This window comes from Dermacentor andersoni, chromosome 2, assembly GCF_023375885.2.
Source record: "Dermacentor andersoni chromosome 2, qqDerAnde1_hic_scaffold, whole genome shotgun sequence".
Taxonomy (NCBI): Eukaryota; Metazoa; Arthropoda; class Arachnida; order Ixodida; family Ixodidae; genus Dermacentor; species Dermacentor andersoni.
The window spans coordinates 31044442-31061041 of record NC_092815.1 but is presented as its reverse complement, the minus strand read 5'-3'; the positions used below and the strand labels follow the sequence as shown (position 1 = coordinate 31061041).

Below are 16600 nucleotides of genomic sequence, written 5' to 3'. Positions count from 1 at the left end.
TGGAACCAAGGGCGAGTATACTTTTCGACCTTTAAACTTTTCTCTGCCTTCAAATTTATTAGGGTCACTGAAAGCAAGTAACCAACAACTGAATAGACTGAGTGAATGAACCAGCGACGTAGCCTTAAGTGCATTCTCTATATGCCGGTCGCCTATGCTATCCCGTTGGACAGCAAGTGAACTTATGATTGCATAGGTCTAAACAAAAGACAGAGGCAGATAGCCGGTCTTGTTTACATTCCTAGGAAATAACGCATCAGTGTCCAATGTATTGCGGTGCTCGCGAGCTTTGTTAAACGTCCACTGTGCATGAGAGGACTGTGCTTCAAAGGTCACCTCTATTTATTTAGTTACACGTACTTTACTTTACATCGAGGCACTCGAATAGCAGCAGCCAAATAGCCCAACAAACATAATTGCTTCTTTGTTGAGTGTCGTCTCTCGATGTTCCGTACGCATCGCATTTCAGCCTCCATGTAGTACTCTCTGGTAGCTCCATTCTGCTTTGTTTAATAGGTAGTTGTCGTAAAACGTTCTATGAAACGCGTTTGGTGATTTCACCCAATGTTCTGATTCTGCACAGATGGAGCTGGGGCGACTGCATCTTGAATGCGCAAGCCTCTCTTTTCCAGATGTGCGCGGTGGACAGTTGGAAATTGTTTTAGCCCTTGCACGTTTCAAACATAGTTTGCTTACATAGGGCTGACACTAGGACATTAGGCTTTTCCGCTTCGAAAGATGAAAAGAGCCGAAACAGAAAACGCCTTCTCAAGAATATCCTAATTGGCTGCTTCTTCAGGCTCTAAAGAATACTTGAAAGAGAAATGTTTCCTTTCGAGCAGCTGCTGGAGATTCAATATTTAAGTTTTAACTATAATATGTTTCTTTGGTTGCAATGGCAAATAAAAGAGCTACAAGTTGCTCGAATAAATCAAATAGGAAAGTAAATACTGCTACGAGTCTAAAAACATTACATTGATCAATTTCTCATAATAAAACAGCAGCAAACTGAAGCAACTAACACTTAGAAGTACATTAAGCTCAATGCCTTGGCAGCAAAGCAGCATGACGCGTCCATTTCTTTTTTTTATTCATGACATTTGTTTTCTAGGCAAGCTTTAGAACACGCTACACACGAAACTTTAGATATTTCTTTCGTCTCATAGCCTCATTAGACCCACCAAGTTCTTAGTGACACACTACACTTTAAAGTCATTTCAGTCAGCTGTATCTTACAAGCCTGAAAAACTACTTTCTTGATGAGATGGCACGCACACATTATTTTTTTATTTATGCAATAGCCGCAGCACCTTTACAGACATTACAGTGGGGGGAAATACAGAACATCAAGCGCATTCGTGCAATACGACTTAGAAATGAACAATACAGTACGAATGGTAAGCAGAATAGTCAAAGAATTATAGACACTGCTCTTATGCAGAAAAAAAAAAGAAAACACAGGTAAAGTCGTATCAATCCAACAAGGCATAAAATGCATCATTCGATATTACATCAACCACTTACGATGGTAGTCTATTCCACTCTCGTATTGTTTTAGGAAAAAAAAGGACATCCTGAATAGTTCCGTGTGGCAAAACATTTCTCGTACTTTATGGGCGTGGTCACCTCGAGCTGATGCATAATAACGTTCAAGCACGTAACGTTGCCTCTCAATACCAATTGTTGTGTGAAAAATACTATGAAAAAGTTTTAAACGAAGTTTTTCCTGCGGTTTTCAAGAGACTGCCATTGTAGATTATTCTTTGCTTGTGTAGCGCTAAACGTAAAACTAATTTCCAGTAACAAATCTTGCAGCTAAATTTTGTACTCTTTCAAGGCGTTCCTTGTCACCAAGCATATCACTGAGTCCCACACCTCGCATGCATATTCTAACACAGACCTGACAAACGTCTTGAACAGTAGCTCTTTAGTAGCCATACTGAAAATTTAGCGTTGCGCCGTAGAAACCCTAATGGCTTTCCTGCACTCGCTATTACATGATCAACGGGACGATGCCATTTAAATCAGTGGTAAAATAAACTCCTAGGTGTTTATATACAGTCACCCGTGACAATGCAATATTACCTAAGGTTTACTAAAACAAACATGATCTTTTTCTTGCTAAATGACATGAAAAGTGTCTTAGCTTGATTAAAGCTCATGTTACAATAAGAACACCACTGAGCAATACGGATGAGATTACACTCTAAAATGCAGCAATCGTCTTCAGAACGAATAGGCTTGTACAAAACACAATCAAGAGCTTACAATATCAAATGTGACAGGACTCCTTCAGTGATATTATTGATAAATAAAAGAAACAAAGGTGGACCCAGAACTGAGCCGTGAGGGATGCCAGAAGTGACGTCTCTTCTTGATGACCCAGTACCATTAAAAACTACGTACTGTTTGCGCAGTCTGAAGTATTCGGCAATCCATCCAATAACTTGTGTGTTAATGTTGTAAGTATGAAGTTTCCCAATTAACAAAGAATGGGATACAGTGTCGAATGCCTTCCTGAAATCTAAAAATATTTAATCTATTGAAAATCTGTCGTGCATAGCGCTGGCAATATCATGTGTGAATTCAATTAATTGTGTTACGCAAGAAAAAGTCTTTCTGAAGCCATGTTGAGAGGGATTGAATAGGCAATAGCGATTCACATGTGCTACAATACTTGTGTATAAAACGTGTTCTAAAACATTACATGCAACACACGTTAAAGAATGCGAATGGTAATTAACTATGTCACGTCGCGGACCAGATTTATGGACTGCACCAATTTTCCAATCATTGGGCAAAGAAGCTTCTGCCACTAATTTTTAAAAGAGTATTTTCAAAGAAGGAGCTATAGGTCGGGCACAAATTTTAAAGAGGTTATTAGTTAAACCATCTAGTCCTCCACCATTAGCAGCGTTCAATTTCAAAAGCAACAGTTCTATGCCACGTCTCCTGATAACGACGTCATCCATATCGCCCATCAGGGCTATCAATTCTCGCGGGGTACTTCTGTGGTCCCTGTCGCTTGGCATCACGCCGTTACCAGAGACGAGTGACGAAATAGGTGTTGCCTCTTTTCCATTTCTTTTCAGGTGCTTCCGAAATTGCTTGGGATCATCTTTGATTCTCCACTGGATAGTTTCACTAAAAGCATTCTTGGATACGCGAATTGCCTTCTTCATTTGTGATATAATTTTTTTCAGCTTCTTCCTGGTATCCCTTGACGGCACTTGGAGAAAATTATGATAAAATCTTTGCCTTTTCTCTGTAAAACTGCGCAACGCTTTCGAAACCCAAGGCTTACTTCTACTTTGTCTTTCATTTAGCACCCTACACGGTATCAAACGATACCGAAATTCTAGGATATTGTTTTTGAGGCAAGTCCATAATTCATCTGTATTTTTATATTCAGCTTTTGTAGCAAATACATCATAATGCCCATCCAAACCTTCATTTATTTTATCAACCTGAGCTTTCGAATAGTTATACAAATGTCTCACCACTGCGTGCGCAGGTTTTACATGTGTAATTTCCATTTCAGATAAAACAGCACTGTGGTCCCTAATTCCAGGAATGACAACCGTACAAATCACCAATTGAGGTTGGTTTATGAAAATAGGATCCAGAACATGATTTCCTCTAGTTGGTTCAGACACTATTTGATATAGTGCGAACAAATCAACAATGTTCATCATTTCCTGTCAGCTGTCTCTTACAAGCCTGAAAAACTACTTTCTTGATGCGATGGCACGTACGCGTTATCGCGTCAGCATGTTGATGTATGTGGATCAAAGGTCAATTTCTCCCGTTTGCTCGAATAAAACAATTTTTTTTCCTAAACATATAGATACTGGCTTAACGTCTCGCGTTCACTTTTCACCCTTGATTGCCGCGTCATTTATTTATTGCCGTCGGTGACGATTCAGCTATAGAAAAAAGGTGAATCGATCGGTGCAACGAGAACAGCGGCGAGTGTGCGGACTCGAGGGGCACATCAAGCCGAGGAGGTGGCCATTGCTCTGGCCATCGCCGACCCCGAGTGCACGACTGTGCTCTGTGATTCTAGGACGGCAGTGAAAAATTACGCCAGAGCAAGGGTGTGTGGTGAAGCCGCGCGTGTGTTGCGTGTGGTCGATCTCGCGAGTGAAAGTCGGTGTGTGGTCATATAGTGGTTTTCGGCCCACATGGGCAGTGGTGTGTCGGATCGCGGCAACGCTAACCACAACGAGATGGCGAACGCGGCGGCGCGAGGACTAACCAACCGTGCCGCTGCTACTACAGCCGACCTGTCGTGGTGGGGGGAAACCAAGGACAAAATAACTTCCTACAACGATATTGTGAAATGGTACTGACTTGAGCGAAGGACTATGCCGCCACCTCAGCCGGGCTTGACCCGTAAGGAGGCGGTTTTATATCGACAACTTATAACGGGGTCGTTATTCACCCCGGTGCTGATGAGGCACGTGTGTCCAAGTGTTTAAGAAAGTGATCTGTGTTGCGTGTGCCGAAAAGAAAGAGCCACTGCAGCTCACGTCCTTTGGGACTGTGCTAAGAATCCGCACGAAACTGCAACGATAACAACAATTCCGCCACGGCTCGAGGCCGCAACGAGGTGCTATGACCAAGATGTCCAAACCCAGGCCGTCCAGCAGATCTCGGCGGCCCTCGAAAGGCAACGACCGAGCGAAACCGGAGGGAGGCTGCCACCCCAAAAGAGGGCCAGGCGCGGTCGACCAAAGGGAATAGTGCGGCCGCGGCCGAAGTAGAGGCGCCACACGCCGCGAAGACGTCATGGCCGCGTCACGGTAACGCCTCCCTAACAGGGGAAGGCTAATCGTTCTGCAGGCATTCACAACAATGTTTCTTCACTCACTCACTCACTCACTCACTCACAACAAGATGATTAAATACATGACCATATGCATGCATCGCATGTTACAGCATGATATATTAGTTTATCGCTGCTGGCTTAAATTTTGAAATCATGAAAACTGTTGTCTACGGGGTGGACGCTGGGTCTGAGGAGGACAAAAATTACGATGACAAATTAGTTCTTAAAGTCGAAGCAGCTTATTTCACTGCAATGCGCCGATTTTTTATTATCTTACCCATTAATACCACTTAATCGCCTCTCCTTTACTCCTTTGCTTTCTTTACCTGCATTTTTGTTCTGTGGGTTTACTGTTTCGCATTTACCTTTCCACGCAAAGTATCATGTATGTACATGGTTACCACCCACCATGGTGGCTTAGTGTCTGTGGTATTAGGCTGCTAAGCACGAGGTTCGGATCGAATCCCGGCCGCGGAGGCCGAATTCCCATGAGGATGCAATGCGAAAACACCCGTGTACTTAGATTTAGGTGCACGTTAAAGAGCCCCAGGTGGTCGAAATTTCCGGAGTACCACCCCTCCCCCTAAGGCATGTCTCACGATCAGGTCGTGGTTTTGGCACGTAAAACCCTATAATTTAATTTTAATTGTATGTGGTTACCAGCGCAATAGCAGATCTCTCTGCTCACTTGAATGGAGAGCCTTCTCTCCATGCCACCCTCGATGGATTCATTGATCCACTGATCAATCGACAGGTCGATCACGAATGTGGTTCTAGACGTGCTTGCAAAGAAGCAAGAAAACCGTGTCGAGATCTCGCTTAAACTCAAGAAAGATGTCGGGCAGCAAAAGACAGGAAGACTTGTGCTTCTTTTGCTGTTCAGTATCTTTCGAGACATTTCAAGGTGGAGGCATACCAACTAGATAAGTACTCTATGCTGCTTCAGTGCTGATTTTGCTTGCCTTTTGTAGCTTAGCTGTTAGTGCGAACAGAAACGGTCGAGAATGTTATTAGCGAGTTTTCACGTTTTATTTGAAGAACTAGATCATTCGCCAAATTAACAATAAATAAAGGTGGGGAAAGGTGAGATATTATCGGTAATGTGGAGGCCAATTTCTAAATGTGTGGGCTAACAGACGCTAAATAAAAATCTATAAAGCCTTTCTTTTGAGACTGTTCAGAGGTTTGGGGAGCATGGTGGCAATGCTATGGCAGACATGTACCGAAAGTTTGAAGTGTGTAGGTTAAATACGAGCGCTGAAAATAACTATTGATACCCGTTTTATCCCTATACGAGGTGTATATATGGCTTTCCTAATATTCTCGGTAAGGTAAACGAGGAACTATGTTAATGTTTGGTTTAAATAAAAAGGATGTGTTTCTATGCTTTACAAGTGTATTTTAGTAACCGCGTTAGAGGCCTGCGCATGTCGTGAATAAAGTCCACGTGCTAGATCATTTACATTTGAACATAATAATAGGAATTCTTTTTATGGCTGTTGGATGTGGGCAAAGTTTCGATAGCGTAAGGTAATTTCGGGCTTTAAAATTTTTTTAAGCAAGTTCTTGAGAGCGTTATATCGACACGTGTACTTATTGACCCTTTTCTCGGGGACTGCATTTCACCCACTAACAAACTTAAAGTTATTGCTCAGCGTAGGACGCGCCTGCATGAGTGGAACTTACTGGAATGTTATCGATGATTCTATGCCTTGTCTGTCGTTCCCAAAGCCTGTGTAACCTGACTGTATACGCGACGCGAATAGTGCAGTACCAGCGATTGCTCTCGAACCTTCGATGACTCATGTATAAAATCCGACGCGCTTGACCTGCTGATGAGATTTCCGCCGATCACCGACTGCATTCGCCGCGCTCGTTGTGCTTTGAGTGTAACTTGCTTTCGTGGGCACAGGTTCGCCCAACAGGAACTTAAGTTATTCTCCGTTTCGCTGCTGTGTTCATCAGCTTCACTACTAAGTGACAATATGGCTGTTATCCGCAATGTTCCCAGAGTCCTATAGGAGATATGTGCGTGACAACGTGTTCGCCTTCGGTGGAAAAATGAGTACTGTTAAGGTGGTTTGTGGAGAAAGTTTAAAATTTCTGGCTAAATGATGAACATTGCGAACATTTACGAAATGCTAATACTCGTTCTCCTTAAATTTTTGTGTCATACGAAGCACTTGGTAGGTTTCCTCAGTGTCCTTGGTAAATTTAACGAAGCACACTGCTAATATTTGGGGAAAATAAGAGGTAGGTTGGGCCTGATGCATAGGCAAAGTTCAAAGTGTGCAGTTCATAGTGAACTTTGCAGTAAATTATTTATGTAAGTGCTCCAGGGAATCATAAGCGTGTTGAAACGCAACGAATTATAAGCGCCGTAAAACGAAACTATATATAGCTGGAATAAAGAAAACTATGACAGCCACCTAGATCAAGTTTGCTGAAAATGGATGACACATTATGGCTGATGGGCATGCGAGGCTAAATATGCCTAACTAAATTACGACCCTTTGCTAAAAAAATTCGCTGAGCAAGGTCTTGAATATGTTATATGTGCGTCACGTTTTCAACATTTGGCTCAACAGGTGAATCATATGTGGGCAACGTTTTAAATTGGGCGATGCCATTACAGGAAACCGAAATCCTTAATGCAACAGCTTCAGTGAAACAGCTTCGCTGGAAATGGTACTGCGATCGCACAAGGTCGCACGAGTGTGCAGTACGTTTTTCTTAGCGGCTGGTACTAATCCTAACCAACCAAATCTGTGTAGTGGTTGCAATATCTGCGAAATTATGATAATCGATTGAATTCTGGAATGATCCATAACGGCCTTTGCAAAAAAAGTGCCCTGACTTGTGGGCAAATTGTCGGTTATTACCAATGCTGATTCTTTCAAGCATGACACACACTCACGGGAGGGATTAGCCACAACAATAACTGAAATAATTAGCTATGTTCAAACAATTGGAAAGTCGCAAAAAAAAAGCGGATTCGACGAAGAATGATAATGACATAAAAAATTAATTATATAAAATAACTTCGGACAGTGAACGCTCGTTCTCCTCGTCTGCTTTCTTGTGCGTAGTCGTTTTTCGCCTTCAGATTGCTTTCATGAGCATGTCTAAAACGAACTGAACACCACACTGTTCGGGCAGTAGTCAGATGCCTAAATAACATCCCCATTTTTACTGAGCAATCCGCAGTGCGTGCAGTACTAGTTCCTCCCGACTAAGCCTTCATGGCAGTGACGTCAGTTGAAGGAAATACAAACCAAAAATTCAAAAATTATGTCACGATGCACCTGCAAATCCTGTTTCAAAGTATTGCTATGGCAGTGTGTTCCGGAAGCGCTGCGTACTTTTAATGTAGAGGTAACCTACTTGAGGAAAATAATATGAATGCAAGACCTGCCTTTTAGTTAAATTACTGTAATTTGTTTTCATGTCTGTTTCGTGGATTTTTAAGACGCGTAATGCCTGTACGCGTGTCTATTTCATGGTTTTTACGGTTGCCACAGTGATTTCGTTTTTTAGTGAAGTTGTGCAGATCCAACGTACATATTATAATCTATGTGAAAGAAAATCTTAGTGAAGTGGCTTTAAACAGGGTATCACACTGAAAAAATTCGGGCTTGGTTTCGGTTATGGTTCAGCTCACTTTGATTTCGCTCCGGTTCAGTTCTGGTGCGGTGAGATAAACATTTATAACGGTTCGCGAAACGGTTCGCAACACTGACCTGGTTCGCAAACCGAGTTGGCGCAGTCCATTTTATTGTGCCCCATGGCGATATATTGCATAGTCATATCGACTTGTCCGCATGGCAGTGCGCAAGTTTCATAAGAGGAGGCATAAATTTACGAATCAAGTCTACCGATACGGGGAAATTTTCATTTGTATATTAAAGACAGGTAAACAGCGAGAATCCTTGCGTCAACGTAAGGTCTGCGTAGCTTCCACACTCATTATTTTGAAAGGCAGCAGAGTCAGTTAGTTTTCGTTTTGCTTCAGGTTTTCACTAACGTTCTGGTGGTGAGCGAACTGTGGCATGTGGTCTATGGCGTCAATTCACATTGGTATTAGATGGATTACAACTTCAAGCTTGTAGTCTGTACAAAGTAGGAAGCCGGCATTTGACGTTTCGCTCATTGGCTACTTTTTTTAGAAGCAGGCGCGGCCATTGAAGCTTCTGAGCGATGAACAAAAATGGTTTGCGCTGAAACATACGTCGATCTTTCTTGCGAATCTGCATGTGAGCACAGTCTTGCGCTGGTTAAGGGCAAACAGAAAAATACTAAAGAACCGTGCGCATTGTACCCCCCGAATAACTTCTACAACTCGAAGAGCGTTGCACTCTGCTCGGCTATACACCAGACGTGCGTTGAACCGTGGCACGTAACATAAGCAGATTTCGCGCGCCGCTTACAGCCCCGGTTACATCTCACTGAGAAAGTTAAGGCACACATTAGCGACCGCAATTATATGGTTACAATAAAGTCATGCATGCGGCTGAACTTGCTGATATCCCTCCTCGAGGGCATCGTGTTTACAGTTATCCGTGTTTAACTAGTTTATCTAGTTCCAGTAACAATTCGGCCTAATGGCCGAAATGGGGGCGTCATCAGAAGTGTTGATTCCGCGGAGCGCCCGGAATAACTTTTCGATCGCGGAACACAACTTCAGAAGTGCAAGCGTCTCTGCCGAGGTGGTCGTGGTTATAAGTACATGCCCACTCTATATCCCCATTCACGCGCACAATGTAACGCGTGTGTAGTAACAATCTTATATTAAGGTGTGTCGAGCGAAGAAGCAGTTATTCGAAGAATCGTGCAAACCACTGAGCACCAGTTGTTGCTTTATATGCTTAAACCTTCCTTGCTGAACCACTAACCGTTCTTATTTTCTCAGTTCAGACTCGATTCGGGTTTAGTCACGTTAAAATATATCGGCTCGGCTTCAGTTCCGCTACAAATTGTGGTTCGGGTACGGTTTTTCATTCGGGTTCGAGATCAGTCATACACCTTGGTTTTAAATGCCATAGAACCACACGAATGTGTTAATTTTCATCCAGTTGAGTATGTTATCGCATGTAATGTTTAAATTTACCACCAGAGAAGTCACAACTATAATATCAAGCATTTTTTATGTTTATGCACTATTGCGTCCCTAAGGTATGCCGAAATGCACAGTTGCACAGTGGGAGACGTCTACATAGTGTTGTCTCGACCACGGGGGCTTTTTATGATGCTTCCTGAAGGACGATGACAGGTGTATGCACAGATAATTGCGACACGTATTAAGCAGAATTTAAGGATTACGTGCCTATTGTGTAAAAGGTGAATATATCCATTCTTGAGAATGATCCCAGACTTGGCATGAACCCCGTGCCACATATCGAATTGCTTAATGGAAGAAAATTAAGTAAAGCAAAGAATCAGTTGAATATAAAGTGATGTTCCAATAAGAAGTCGGTGTGGGTTAGGGACACCTATGAGCGTACATTATATGTAAAGATTATATGTAGGAACTTATTTGTCTATTACACGAAACAAATGCGCTGTTCTTACTGTCTAGAGCTGATCATAGACGTGATATGCCAAAAGGGCGATGTGCATGCAGCATGACAGGTTTCACAGCGTCAAGTTTTTACATAAGACTACGAAGCTGAATTCTCGACTCATTTGCCATAAATTTTTAAAAATACATTTTTTTGCATGTATTACCACGGGGGTACCTAGACGCCTTTTTACAGTTTGGTTATTTGTTCAGAAAAAGAAGGAAATATGTGAAGAGAAGATGGCTGAGGAGAGACAGGGACACATATATCAAAGTTTGATCGGACACATTTTACAATATACTACGGCAACGGTGTAACCATGGACACGAGTGATTTCCATCCTACAGGCATCAGGCCATATTTCCTTTTAATAGAATGTCGAGATGAAAGTTACGTAACGTATTTGCGTTTGTATTTTTTTCTGCACTCGGGCAATGCTATAGTGAGGTTGGTTAAAGAGAGATCTTGTTTAAGGGCTGTGCATGACTGGAAATAGCATAATTATGCCTGGGTACAGCACCCGCTGCCGCCGTTTTCAGTGTCCCACTCAAATTACTTATTTGGTTTCTGTCTCAGTCGCTCCATCCCCGACCACTACATGAGTGCTTTCTTTTATGTTTTTTCCCATTCACATACTCTAGCTCTTTCTTCACTTTATTGTGGTACCATGTTTCTCAATATACGAAGCTGCACTGAAAGAGCCGATTTTGTTGGAAGTAGGCGCAGCGTATGTAAGGCAAGGTTTACATGTGACCTGTGCCAAACTAATCTTAATATTCTCCCGTCACCTTCTAGTACGAAACTCCAGGCACACTTGCGCTGGTAGTATATTTCGATAAGACAACGGTAACAGTCCCGTCGTTCTTGATTGAATCGCACGCTCGGAGCCCTCTTTCTTTTGAACCCCACCAGAACTGCCTGCGCCGTGTGCAGTGCACGAATGAGTAGTTTGCGAGAACGTAATAAAGTTTGGCTTTTGCTGACCCATTTCTATATTTTTATTCTACCAATATGACGAGACGGGACGCTGCTCTAAAAACCCCTAGTAAGGCGAAAAAGGAAGGCTCCTGGGCACTGCAAACAACCAAAACGAACCGACTGGTCCACGAAATAAAAACCCGTTGCGGGGTGTGATTTAATTCTCTGCAACTCAACAGGGGAAGCGTGATGGGTTCTTTTTGCGAAGGGCGCGTCTGCGTCTCCTCCTTTACACGAAAGTTAAAGCCAGTTCTCGCTTTGTTTTCGCAATATTTTTTGTTTGGCAAATGCCCATATTGAGCAGGACATGCGTTAGCGCGTCGACTTTATTTGATTGTTCCTTTCGCATATGTTATGCGGTGTTCACTCAGTGACTGTTAGCGCAGAAGTTCTTGTTAAAGACAGATGTAAGCGCAGACCTGAGCAGCTGCCTCTCGAATATTGATAAGAAACCCGCAGAAATGTGGACTTTCTTTCTTTCTTTATTAGGACATAAAACATACAGTCAAATATTTTCTCAGCCCGCCAAAGCAATGACGCTTTTGAGCGGGACTGGGCAGTGCTCTGGCCCAATCGCACATTCTTGTGCTCTAAGAACAGAGGAACAATAGGAAGGGAGAAAATAAATGTACAATAGCAAATTAAATTTCTTGTATGCACCACACATAGTAACCTGTAGTCCGCGAAAGCACTGATGCTTTTATGCGGACCACTGTGTATTTGCCTTCAACAAGGCACAACACAAGGACACATTTTCGAACCCTTCTCACTTCCATGCCCTCACCCTGTTCCTTCATCGCTCGTCTAATTTCTTGTATTTGTTACTGCACGAGCCATAGTTTAAGCAAATACATATTGTTACGGGATTACAGCAGCAAAATAAATGTACAGCACATCCCTATATTTCATCATATATAGAAGTCAATGTGTTGGAAAAGTAGCAATCGTCAAACACTATTGGAAAGTAAAAAAAAAGAACAACATACACATAGAAAGAACACAATACTCTAGTCTGTCTTATACAATTGCTAGCGAAAGTTCATCGGAAAATTCCTGCCACATATTTTACTTCTGCTATTCCCAGTCACTTGTCAGAACCGTGTGACGCACAAAATCTTTTATTTTCCTGAATGATGATACTTTAGGGACTTGTGTTTTATTGAAGTAGAACGGTATATAAAACGATCGGGTTCTTTTGCCGTAGTTCGTGAATGCTTTAGCCCGAACGAATGTTTCAGTCTTGCGCAGATCGCGGGTTTTGACGTTTTTTATTTTAAATGATTCATCAAAATAATGCTTCGTAAGTATGACGGAGAATAACTCCTGCTGGAGTTATTCTCTTGCATTGTAGCGATAAAAGCTGGAAGGCGTTCACAGTGTCATTACATAGACAGGGATAAACTACATCAGAAAGACTCTCCTACATTTCGATAGGTGAACCTATTTTTGTCCACCTATCGAAGCGTAGGCCAGCATTTCTGAGACATTTTATTCCTGCTTATTTAACCTCTGTGCAACGTTGAGCTGCTCCATGGGTCGGCTCGCTTCTTGATTTTGACTCTACGGTTCGATGAATTTGCTAAAAATGCGAATGATATGATACGTGACTGAAGTTTCGTTTATTGTACTTAGTTATTATAAAGTTTGTATACATAGTCAATTTGTACATTTGAGGTAATATTCTGAATAAAAAGGCGAAAAAGAGAGGGCCCACATATGAAAGTAGCTGCTCCTCAAGACAATACACAATGTGTGGTGAGGCTCACGGAAACGAAATCGAACACGCAGACTAGGCGAAACTTCATCACTAAGTATGAAAAACAAACACCATCACGCCCACCAATTATGAATGGCACACGAAGGTAATGGAGACCGGCACATTGTTGGATAAAGAAAGGGGTGGGTGCAAATAAGTATATGAGCAAAACATCGAACGGATCAGACATGCCTTTTATAACAGACATAACGAGTCTAGGTTTGTTTCTGTAGGGCTTCGTTAAAGACACCGTGTATCGGACAGAGGTGCAGGACGTTACCGACTTCAATCAAAGGATTACTGATGCGGTTGCCACAATTGATGAGGCTATGCTATAGTGGTTATCGCAGCAATCAAATTTCGCCACTACATCCTTCGTGCAATCAATGGCGCTCATATTTAGTTTACTAAGTGATGAAACAAATTTTAATATATGCTGCTAATATTTACTAAATTCCATATATTTAACTACTCATAATTACTCGGAATAACTGCTTGAAACTGTAAAGAGACTTTATGGACACCTTGTAAAGCACGGGCGCTTTAGCCTTAGTGGCGCATCGTTATCAAGTCGAGCGCTTCCTACGCATATTTGCCAGGTAGCATCATGCCACTTCATGTCCATAATTAACAACATACGCCTTTAGGAAACGAAAACTGGGCAGAGCTGCTTTCAAAGTTGATATGAGCCTTATGAACGGCGGTCGATATTTGATACCGACACTGTAGTTTCTAGCCATCTTAGAGTGTTTCGCGGAGTGGACAAATAAGAGCAGCTTACAACATTTGAGTAATGTTCGTAGTGCTTGTTCAGTGCATGCTCGTATAGTAAAGACCATAGGTCGGCTCAGATGGACCCGTGAGGTGGTGTCGGAGTGATCACGGCGGAGCAAACTTCCGGTGAATCTTAGTTCTAGTGTGAACCCTAAGCTAAAAATATATTTTGAGAGTGAGTCTGATTGATTTCAGTTTATTTATTTCCTTGGTAGACACACTGCACATAGCCTTATTAATCCAGGAAAGTGAGGTTCGATTTTTTATATGCTGCTTTCATAGCGCCGTGGTTCTGGCTACTCTGTCTAATTTATTAACATGCAAGAATAAGCTTAAAAGGTAGCAGGTAGCAACGAAAAAAGTTATTGCGCAATTATCGAGTGATTGATAGCTGAAACATCCTTTCTCTTAGCTTTCATTTCCTCTTCGGTTTAGTTATCGTCAGGCGTAAAATTACTGCTGTAGACAGCCCTATGTGGTAGAGACAATTCTTTCTATGTGAAAAAAAATCATGAGCCATTCCACTCTGTGAAGGTAGTTGACCAGCGAAGCTGTTTAGCACACGACACGGGAGTGACACATAATTTTGAACAAAGGTGCGAAATCATTTATTGCCTTGATGAGTGGTCATTGTGACGAAAAGTATGTGCACTCGTTCATTCTCTTGATCGGTGCTCATTATTGCACTCGCAACTGCGATCACATTCTTTGATAATGTCAAATCGATGCCAGTACGCCGCAGGATGGCCGATGGGCCGGATCGGTGTGTCATCGCAAGGGACACGTCTGCAACACGGCACGCGTAAACCGCTCCCTTTTCGGTACCGACACATCCACACTGAAATAACCGACAACGACAGCAGGGGCAGGGTCATCGCAGTTAATTCACGCAAAGTGAGTAGCCATGAACCTTACGGGACTATGAGTCATAGCAATTTTTGCTTGCTTACTAGGGAATGAGCCCTTGCTAACGGGGGTATGAGCCATTGATGATGGCAGTTTTTGACATGCTGTTCTGTATGTTGTGTGCGTGATTAGAAATGATTTAAGCACTGTACGCTTCACTTTACCGAGTGTCTGTAGCCTCTGCCTTACGGGGCTATGAGCCATTGAATTTTCTGCTTGCTTACGGGAGCATGAATGCTTACGGGGGTATGAGCCATTGATGCTGATAATTTTTGTTCACGGAGAACAAAAATGCACGGAACCCTAGCCACATACAGCTTGGCTGTAAAAAAAAGCGACAACAGCAACTCCGTCTCTCATTTCCTTTCGAAGAAAAGGTGCTGTCCTTCTTTACCTATTCAATCTGCAGCAATTGCTGCAAGAAGATCCCCCCTGTTAAGTTCACGGCACTCACCCTCTCGGCGTTGTAGCTGTCCAGCAGCCGCTGATTCTCGGCCTTCAGCGTTTCGATCTGCTCCTGCAGGCCCCTGGCGACGTGCGCGGCGTGCTGCGGCACCAAGCCCTGGAGCGAGTGCTGCAGCAGCTCCTGCAGGTGGTCCCGCTCCTCCTGGAGCAACTTCACCTCGCGGCTCAGGATGCCCAGCGCAGCCTCGCGCTCCGTGATCACGCCGCGCAGGGGCTTGCTGATGCGCGTGCCCCGGCCGGCGTTTGCCGGAAGAGTCTTGCAGGACGACTTGTCCTGGAACACCGCCGCTATGCCGTACCGCATCTGCGTTCACCAGGGCGCGGGAAACGGGATTGCCGGGCTGAGAAGCAATGGCGTCTCGCTCAACATCAACTGCTGCTGCCTTTGTCAGGCTGCAACGTTTCAGTTTAGGGCATGTCGTGGCTCGTCCCGCTCACTGCCGAGGTGCATATACTACCGGGAAGGCTGCGGCGGGTTTCAATAGTTGCACTGGAAGGCGGGATGTAATAGCTGAACTGAAACACGGGACAAATGGGGACAGACAAGGACGTCGCTGAACTGTCAAGTGAGTTTTATCTTCGCGCATGCGGCTCTTCGGTTGAAATGTTTTTGCACAGATATAAAAAAAAACAAGATGTCTGTGACGTACTTATGTTTTGAAGAATCTTCCTTTCCACATTTGAATGCCACTACCTCTGCAATAATTCCCAGACCATATTCATACCTGATTGCGCTTGTATAAATTATTTTGATTGATTTGTTATTGATGATCAGGTTATGCCTTTTAATAACTATGTATAGTTTAATTCGTTCCATTCCTTGTTGCTACAAAAATTATAGTAAACATCCTTATCACATACTTACAACGTGTTACGTGGGCGTTGTATGCAATATGTCCTTGTTATGTTGTATACGCCATCGTGCTATGGTCCCAATAAGGATTGACCGTATAAATAAATTAGTAAATAAATGAATAACTTCAGGCGCACATAATGAAAAAAAATAAAGGATAGTGCCGCATGCGCAAAAATAAAACTCAGACTATGTATTTCATTGACGTCCGTGTATGTCTCCATTCGTACATTATTTCAGCTCAACTGTTAAAACTCGCCTTAGCCATGAACAATCTAGCCCAGTTCAATACCATTCTGACATTGCTCGAAAGATCAGCGCCGATTTCCTGCTCTCGATGACCCTTTTCTCACAGGTACAAAAGAAACAGTGTTTGCATGCTCGTTACCAAATGACAGATGTGTTAAGGAGATGGCGGCTTGCGTTCTATTCAGTCAACTCGCGAAAGGCAGTAGTTACGTTACGCTTATCCGCCTCTT

At 43.0% G+C, this 16600-nt stretch overlaps 1 protein-coding gene across 1 annotated transcript in view; it reads right to left on the bottom strand.

Annotated features, from left to right (window-relative positions):
- LOC126542485 (uncharacterized) overlaps positions 1-16600 on the bottom strand; it is an 81836-nt gene that overhangs the window by 38066 nt on the left and 27170 nt on the right. The window contains exon 3 of the mRNA XM_050189572.2: positions 15258-15572. Coding sequence (XP_050045529.2) covers positions 15258-15572 — 315 coding nt within the window. The remainder of the gene's footprint in view (positions 1-15257; positions 15573-16600) is intronic.